This window comes from Prorops nasuta, unplaced genomic scaffold (genome assembly GCF_024137725.1).
Source record: "Prorops nasuta isolate Cenicafe-Biocafe unplaced genomic scaffold, Cenicafe_Pnas_1.2 PNAS00030, whole genome shotgun sequence".
In the NCBI taxonomy this organism is placed as follows: domain Eukaryota; kingdom Metazoa; phylum Arthropoda; class Insecta; order Hymenoptera; family Bethylidae; genus Prorops; species Prorops nasuta.
The window spans coordinates 179,538-188,260 of NW_027116827.1; the positions used below are offsets into that span (position 1 = coordinate 179,538).

Below are 8,723 nucleotides of genomic sequence, written 5' to 3' on the forward strand. Positions count from 1 at the left end.
TCCAGCAGCCCCTCCCTTGAATTTTCAACCCTTATAGTACACACAAATACCCACACCCAACCAACCTCTCTCCCCCCACCTCAATACACAAGAAGTTCCTCTTATATATATTATATTATGTGTAGTACTTGTATTATATACTATATATATATATATATATTATACCTACGAGATTACGTACCACCCTGTGACGACAATTTTCAGACATGCTCGTTTGTAGTGATTTCTGAAATTCCATTAGTCTCTCCAATCATCCCCTGATCCATCTATCCCTCCTCTTTGATCCTTCCCTGCGCCCACCCCCATCTTCTCCTCATCATCATCATTTAAGCCCACCTCCCCCCATAATTTCACCATTTATCTTATTCCGCTCATCTGACACAGCTTATTTTTATCCATTGATCATTTATACCTAGCTAGATTATAGTTATTCATCCTCCTATTTTCCGAAAAAACACTAAAAATCTTCTTTTTCTTTTCCCCTTCTCATTTTTTCTTTACACATCCATTTACTCGACATTAATCCTTCGAAAGTGGACAAAATTTTCGTCTATTGCCCAATAGGACTTCTATTTCTTTTAGGAAAAAGTCCATTATTGATTGGCTCTTGCAAGGAATAATTTAGTTATCTTTTTACGCGAAGATTCGTTAAAATGTAACGTTAAAATGTAACGTTAAAATGTAACGTTAAATGTTCTTTTCATCTTCTTTATTGTTATTTAATATTTCTTTTAATACCGTTTGTCGGTTCAATAAAATTAAATTTATTCTTAATATGAAAGAGAGAGATAGCTTTATGTGTAACGTGTAAGAAAAGGAAAAAACTTGGCATTTAATTTATTTTGCTCTGGAAAAGGGGTCAATCAAAAAAACTATACATATATTCCACAGGAAAATATCTTTTTGTATTCTAGAACTGTCTTAATTTACATTGCCTTATATACATATACGTCATGCTGTAGCATCTGAATAATAATATAATTGAGATTTCTCCTAATATTTTAAATAATAAAGATAGCAACACATACCCAGCGCATACTGCTTGGAATTTCTGCTTTACACACTTGCTTTTGTTTTTTCTCTTCGGCAGCGTAGTTCTGTCGCTACAGCTATAATAATAATAGTAATAATAATAATAACAACAGTAATGTAGTTGCTGGAATGCAATGCAGAGTTATCTTACAGGCAACAGAACATCTTAATCTGTGTCTTTTTAATTTAGTTACGGAGATAGATTTGCATTCTCAATAACGAGTATAACAGTTACATTAAAATTAACTAAATAAATTTTGTTGTGATGCGTCACTCTCAAAGGTGCTCCAAGCGTTGTTAAGCTCCATAAAAATTAATTTTGCTATGTTCTCGTTCGCTGTACCAGCTTGCTATAATAAAAAGAAAAAAAAACAAAATTGTTTTTAATACATTTTTTTAATAATTAAATTAGTTAGAAGAAATTAGTGTCGAACGAAACTATTACCTTATCCGGGTGCACAGCCAGACATGCCTTCCTATACGCTTTCTTAACATCGGCCGGCGTGACTAATTGATGCATATCGTAACGCTGCCATCTATCAGCTTCTGGCCACAGAACTGTATGAAGTGAACACAGAAGAGCTCTTAGATTTCCTTTTTTACCCTCGGTCCATTCGGCAATTTTCATTCTATCTGGATCCATAGTCTTGGCTGCTTCAACTTTTCTCATCTGATTTATTGTCTTTGGACTATCTTTCTCAGCCTTTCTTGAACTGAAGAAATTGTATCCTTGACTACCCAAAAGATCCTCGAAAGCATCTCCAGGTTTTGCCTTGTTTTCGTTTGGATCATTTATGTTATTGGTATTGGTATTAGGCTTGGTCATGCTGGGACTTGAATGAATCGGAGTACTCGCCATAGCTGGGCTCGATGATTGTGGAGTAGTTGAGTTTCTAGGTGAGCCATTCAAACTAGAAGGTAATCCGGCTCCAAGATTGCTAGCGAGATTCGCAAATGGATCCTTGCTTTGATTCGCAAAATTCGGCATACTGACGTTTCTAGGAAAGCTTTCCTCTGCTTTTGAAGGATTAGCTTTTGAGCTCAACCCACCTAGAAGATTGTTTATGGAGTTTCCGCCCAAGGGATCAAACAAAAAGTCACTGCCCGTATTTGGCTGAGATTGAGACTGATTTATCGTCTGGGATTGTGCGAACAAGAAATCGTTCATATTAAGATTATTGGTGTGTCCATTTTTAGGTGAATTCTCAAAGAATAAATCGTTCGTGATTGGGTTATTAATGTTTGGCATTGGACTTTTAGCTCTTTCGTGATTAAAGGCGCTAAAGCCACACAAGAGATCATTTTGATTTTGACTAGAGCCACAAAATATATCTAAGCCGGGATTAACTGCTGAGGCAGGATTATTTGAGGTGCTAATATCAGGTATTCCTAAATTCAATAAATCAGCTTCTTGCATGTTATCTTCTTCTTTTTCCTCCCCTTCTGTTAAGGTTTCCTCTTCCGGTGTTAGTTCATCACGAGGACTATTCTCTTTCGATCGTTCTTCACGAGAAGGCACCGGAGTTTCAACTTTCTGTAACATTAAAAAAACTTATGTTAAATTGTTACCTTTAATCTTGGGTACAATTAGATGTCTCTTCTACCTGATCTGGATTAGTAGTTCTAAAATTCTCCAATGTTTCCTCCATCTCTAAAGTAGACCCAAACAGAGGATCGGGAATAGGTTTGCTAGTTTCAGCTTCCCAAGGTGCAGGGATCCTTGACATTTTTACATTTTCTTCACCGATCATGCAATTTAAAATTATTTTAAATTTTCCTCCGACCTCGGGCACATCATCCAGATCCCTCATCTCAAAGGTCATCGCACTTTCTGTCATAGGTACATATCCAGTGTGAAATTGCAGAGATGCAATTTTGATTCCAATGACACGTCCTAATTGTTGCCTAGCGTGGGATACTACGATCGTTACGTCTCCCCGAACAGCGGCATCTCCCAAAATTAGAAGAATTTTCCCTTCCATCATTCCAAATAATCTCATTTCTTCATACTCCGGTTTCTTCGTAGTAAAAACTAAAGCACCATTGCTATAAATATCCACGTAAGGCCTACAGCCATCCTTAGCTCGCGTGAAAAGTGGAACTGGCTGTAGCAGAATAGAGCGGAGGACCAATGGTTTTGTGTGTGGAGGCATTCCATTATTCAACATACTCATATAATTGATACTGCGAAGCTCCGACGGTTGTAATTGTGGTGGCTGACATCTTCTCGTTGTAAACAAATTAATAGCTTCCTCAGTCATGGATAAAGCTCCGGCATAAATTAATAAACTACAGGCTACAGTTGCGCTCCCATGGAATCCATCCTGCGAAATTTCATAAATCTGTTTATAAAAGAAAAGAAACATCGATGAATTAAATAATACTTACCGAGCAATATAATACAACAATATTATTGAAATCAGCATGAAGATATCTGTAAATATCTTGACAAATTTGATAAAGCGCGGACAAGAGCGGTGCATTCGAATCTGAAGAAGCATAGGCAAATGAGCAGTGAATATGTCTTCCAGGTAGTCTAGCGACATTAGGTCGTCCCCTAGACAAATTATACAGCTGAATTTTGGCAGGTGGTGGGTGCCTGCTTTGCAAAAATGCTCTAACATCTTCCACGTGGTTAGCTTTGTAAGCGGACTCAATGCCATCAGCTGGATACGGCATTATTAAAATTCTGGATGTTAAGTAGCTGGCATCTAATTCTGTTCTCGCCATACTTTGTTGGACTGTATGCATAACTTTGCTAGAAGTATCTTTGAGATTTTTAAATAGGCTACCAGCACCTCCTTTCAAAGAACTGAATAGGCCAGAAGGTTGTTGAGATGGTATTTTCAGAACTGCCGGTGCTGTATGCTGTTGCTGAACTGTGGGTGGTTGCCTAGGAGGTGGCATTGCTGTTGGTGGGGCAGGTCGTGGAGGAGGTGTAGGATTATTAGAGGGCGGAGGCGTTGGTCTTGGAGGCGGCGAAGGTTTCACCGTTACTTCTATTTTCGCAGCTTCTCTGAGATCAAAATTATTAGATTCTCCGATTGCTGCCAAACGTTCCAAAATCATCGATGTTGTTAATCTTTCAACTGGTGATACACAAAGGCATCCTTTTATCAATTCATGGAGACAAGCGTAACGAGGATTCTGAGGTAGTGGCGGATATTTTGCATTAACCATAGCTAATTTACTTCCTATAGAAAGTAAAAGAATTGATATTATATGAACTATACGTAGCAATGACTTTTATATAAACTAACAAACAAACTTACCTTCAGGAAAAGGATGTCTTAAAGTAACCAATGCATAGAAAATACATCCAAGTGCCCAGCAATCCATAGGAGGGCCAATTGGCTCATTATTCCACGTATCCAAGATTTCTGGTGCGCGATACATGGGCGTTGTAAACTTTGAAATTGAATCCTCCAGTGTAGAGCGCCTTTGAGCATTCCATGTGGAATCTGGTAGAATTTGTTGAGTAGTTGCACTGCCAAAATCGCAAAGCTTCACAAGTCCGTCGCTTCCAACCAGAAAGTTTTCTAGCTTAATATCCCTGTGTATAATTGGTTCAGGCTGCTGACTATGCATGTGGTGTACAGCTTTCGTTGCTTGATATGCTATCTTACATATTTGGGCAAGGGTCAGTGAATTTTCAGGCACATTTCTCAGAATATCTGCAACAGTTCCACCTGGGCACAACTCGGTGACAAGTAAATATTCATAGCCTTTACGCTCTTTCCTCTCATTGCGTTGGGCACATAAATACTGAATTATATTTGGATGGCCTGATAATCTTTTTAGTATTTCTATCTCTGCTATTATAACTTCAGTAGTCTCTTCATCAGTTGCGATAACTCTCTGTAAACAATAAATAAATAAAAAGGTAACCATTAATTAAATTAATTAAATTAATATCATTTCTCACCTTTAGAGCATATTCCTTTCCTGTGCTAACATCCTCTACTGCAAACACTACAGCCCATCCACCTGTTGAGACGATGTTTGCCACATATTATCTAAATATTGATAACGATAGATCGTTTCATTACAACAACTATATGATTTTCACTCATAATTTATGTCAGGTACAAAGCAGTACTGTGAGAATGAAGAAACACACTTTAAAGCTGCTATGTGGAGAATCAAGAGTTCTTCAGAGAAATACTTCCACCAAGATAGCAAATATGTTATGTTAATCATTGCAACTTTTTAGTATGATGAGAGATTTCCCAAAATAACCTTACCTAGCAGATTAATTTATTATCGAACGATATTATTCGAAACAAAGAAAACTTAGAAGTCTAAATTGTGACACATTTGTAGTTGAAATAAATAAAAAAATTGAATTATTCATGAAAAAAAAATATTTCAATTATAAAAGACAATTATCAACGATGTTGGTGAATGAAAAGATATATAAATCGATATATTCCTAATAAATAATACATTGAAACAGTTGTGAAATCAGGAAGAACGTATGGCAAAGGGGGATACATATATCAAAGCAATGATTTGACACATGTCAAAATCTAACAAAGGCTTAGCATTGTTCGTGAATGAAAGAAATGAAGGGTGATTATTATTAAAAATTCGTTAGGAATACAAGATTGACAGTTGCAGAGAAAATAATTAATCTTAATGGAGCTTTTGAAAGTCCAAAAAAATGAAAGTGGAAAGTGGGTGGATAGACAGACTTACCCTCGGCAAGTAATCTTGTCACACGGAGTTTTACATTGTTGATTTCCAAGTTTTGTCCTACGTATGCATTTGTACATGTACTGCCATTTAAATAGTCCAGAGCGGACTTCAGATAATCCGACATAGTTATTTAAGATACCCTTTGATTCCCCGCAAAATGCTTATTATTTGAGCACCGCGGACAGCCGATGCCAATCGGCCATATTGCTTTTTGACGTCACATACCTGCTGGCTACTACTGGTTCATATATATATATATACATATATATTTGCTTACTTAACACACAGAGTACAGTAGTATTGAAAGTGGGAGAAAATTCAGGACTCCCACCCCACCCTCACTTCCCACCCCTTCCCACACTTTAACTATACTTGCGGCACTTGCGCTTGCTTGCGCTTACCAGCATAAACTCACTCTCTAGAGTATATACATACTTACTAATATCTATGACCTATATGATCGTATACGTACTGTAGCACATACATACAAGTGCATATATATACAAGCTACATGGATACACCTTATCTCTGCAAGGTGTAATAACGCACTTTAATGTATTACACATACATATATGTGTTGTATACTGCAGTTTTCTATAGGAGATATTATAGATATTCTATAGCTATCTTTATCCCCTTTATTAAAGAAAAAATTTCCTTCTTTTTGTTAATTCTTATCAAAAACAAATACAAATAATCTCCTAACCAATTGGTCTTTTAACTAACCTATTTTTAGAATCAAAATGGCGAGTGAAAATATGTTCGAAAACCGAATTTTTAATATATTGCACAACAAAATGATTTTATACAATACATTAAAAAATGAAGGCTTGTAAACTTAAATAATTGGGTTAGGTTATTTTAAATTTATTGCTTTGTTATTTCAAAATTACGAAATAATCAGATTATAGTGCTTATAAAGTATTGATATATTTTATTATAACTGTATTCTTCATGGGGAAAAAATAATTATAATTTCTCTCGAAATATGTACGAAAAAAAAGCAAACAAATGCAAATGATATAATATATGTAATTTAGATTGGATCGATACAATAAATAACGGATTGGATGTTTTGCACTCAAATCGCTAAAACTACTTAACCCTTGGCCAAAATTACAAATAAGAACCATCAAATTAATAATAAAGCATAATCAATATAAGTATATGCATGCAATTCTTGCAGTATGCTTTGGTTTACGTTATTTAATGTAATTTTGTCGAATTATTTTGTATGTAGACGCTTTAACCAATTAAAGTAAGACTCCGGCCTCAAATTAAAAGTTACGTTCCACCATTCGTCTCTGTTCTCCATCTCTTAATTTTGGAGTACTGGATTATACTGGTAAAAAGTACAGGCCTGTAGACCTTTAGAGAAAGAACGTTAAACGTAAGAATTGTTATGCATCAAATACGTAGCAAACATATTTAATTTCGTGAAATTTCGTGATACCCATTTTAGAATAAAGTAAAAGCAGAAAAGTGGATGTGGGTGGTATATTTCATTTTCTATATACATATAAGATAAATTGGCAAGCAGTTGTTTTAATCCATTATTAAAATTACATTGTTAATAAAATTACATTGTTATTAAAATAATTATTTGCTTCTTCTTAAACATAAACAAATAACTTATGTATTCTTTTCTCTGTTACTAGAAGACCATTAAACAATGTTTTTAGTCGGAATAACCGGTGGAATAGCTACAGGCAAAAGTTCTGTTGCTAATATTTTTCGCGAAAATGGTATACCAGTAATAGATGCTGATGCAATAGCTAGAAGAGGTTAGAATTCTTCAACAATTTTTTAAATTAATTGATATAATAATTGTTGCAATTTGCTAAAATTATTTCTGATTTTAATCATCAAATTCGAATAACTTTTTTTGCTGATATTCTTAAAAAGATTATTAGCAGCTAGTAAATAGCTTTAAATTAAAAATTATTTAATATTAAGTAATATTTGTAAAAGTAATAATCTTCCCACTTTGCAGTTGTCGAACCAGGAAAGCCAGCATGGCACAAATTAAAAAAAGAATTTGGTTCTGAGTTTTTCTTGGATGATCAACGAATAAACAGAGTCAAGCTATCAGATCTGATTTTCAATGATATTGAGAAGAGAAAAAAATTGAATGCCATCACACATCCATTTATTTATAGAGAAATATATTGGCAAACATTTAAATATTTTCTCCAGGGCCATGCATTTATAGTGATGGAGTTACCCTTACTTTTTGAATCAGGACACATGTTGAGCTATTTGCACAAAATTATTGTTGTTACATGGTAAGTATTAGTTTTCATATATTATTTCTATATTAATTCATTGAAAAATAATTTAAATTTAGCGAGGAAGATATACAATTATTACGTTTAATGGAAAGGGAAGGATTTACAGAAGCTAAGGCAAAATTAAGAATTATAGCTCAAATGTCATTGGACAAAAAATGTGAAATGGCAAATTTTGTGATTGAAAATTCTGGTGGGGAAGATGATACCAGAGAACAAACAATAAAAGTATTGAATGTTTTAAAGAGATCTAAGTACCACTGGCGATTACGCTTGATAGTTGGCTTCTGTTGCACTGTACTCTTGGCTGGTGCTTATTGGCTTAAAAGCAGAACCAACAAAATTTTAAAGGCCTCCATATAAGGTTCTTTAGTTTTGATTTGATGTAAATATTAGCTTTAGTTCTTACCACTAAATTTATAATGGGTGATTGAGAAATATTATAAATGTTAGACATTTTTTAAGAGTTATAAAAATATCTAAGATAACAATGCTACACTGAGGATAAAATATATTATAATTACAGTAGCCTTAAATAAGGAGAAAGTTTAGTTTGTTTTAGAAGTATATTTTTTATTATGTAGTTTAAATGTAAGTTAAATAGGCATGAAGTAGCAACTATTTTTTTAAAATTCAATATCCACTACCTCTTATTTTTAGTGTAAGATTTTTTAATTTTAAGATTGCCTGTAACATTCTAATGTA

General features: G+C 34.4%; 2 protein-coding genes across 10 annotated transcripts; one reads left to right on the forward strand and one right to left on the reverse strand.

Moving 5' to 3' along the window:
- Positions 1-881: 881 nt before the first annotated feature.
- On the reverse strand, positions 882-6,013 carry aux (cyclin-G-associated kinase). Its single transcript, XM_066742317.1, has 7 exons — positions 5,731-6,013; positions 4,958-5,019; positions 4,305-4,890; positions 3,421-4,226; positions 2,637-3,356; positions 1,478-2,566; positions 882-1,382 (listed from the first exon to the last, which is right to left on the reverse strand). The coding sequence occupies exons 1-7, from the start codon at positions 5,852-5,854 to the stop codon at positions 1,275-1,277; spliced, it is 3,495 nt and encodes a 1,164-aa protein (XP_066598414.1). The 5' UTR covers positions 5,855-6,013; the 3' UTR covers positions 882-1,274.
- A 653-nt stretch (positions 6,014-6,666) lies between these two features.
- On the forward strand, positions 6,667-8,649 carry Dpck (Dephospho-CoA kinase). 9 transcript variants are annotated; one of them, XM_066742641.1, is made up of 4 exons: positions 6,676-7,262; positions 7,389-7,514; positions 7,724-8,015; positions 8,078-8,643. In XM_066742641.1, exons 2-4 carry the CDS (start codon positions 7,403-7,405, stop codon positions 8,379-8,381), a joined length of 708 nt encoding a protein of 235 aa, XP_066598738.1. In that variant the 5' UTR covers positions 6,676-7,262; positions 7,389-7,402; the 3' UTR covers positions 8,382-8,643. The 9 variants fall into 9 exon arrangements, with proteins under 9 accessions (XP_066598746.1, XP_066598738.1, XP_066598737.1 ...); XM_066742640.1 differs by having other exon boundaries at positions 6,676-7,225; XM_066742642.1 differs by having other exon boundaries at positions 6,676-7,225; positions 7,392-7,514.
- The last annotated feature ends 74 nt before the right edge of the window (positions 8,650-8,723 follow it).

Excerpts from the sequence above, each read along its gene's own strand:
- aux (XM_066742317.1), bottom strand. The coding sequence starts at position 5,854 with ATGTCGGATTATCTGAAGTCCGCTCTGGACTATTTAAATGGCAGTACA. Across the intron at positions 3,357-3,420 it reads TTGTTGTATTATATTGCTCG|GATGGATTCCATGGGAGCGC; the intron begins GTAAGTATTATT and ends GAAATTTCGCAG. Across the intron at positions 2,567-2,636 it reads GAACTACTAATCCAGATCAG|AAAGTTGAAACTCCGGTGCC; the intron begins GTAGAAGAGACA and ends TTAATGTTACAG.
- Dpck (XM_066742641.1), top strand. The coding sequence starts at position 7,403 with ATGTTTTTAGTCGGAATAACCGGTGGAATAGCTACAGGCAAAAGTTCT. Across the intron at positions 7,515-7,723 it reads TGATGCAATAGCTAGAAGAG|TTGTCGAACCAGGAAAGCCA; the intron begins GTTAGAATTCTT and ends CCCACTTTGCAG. Across the intron at positions 8,016-8,077 it reads AAAATTATTGTTGTTACATG|CGAGGAAGATATACAATTAT; the intron begins GTAAGTATTAGT and ends ATTTAAATTTAG.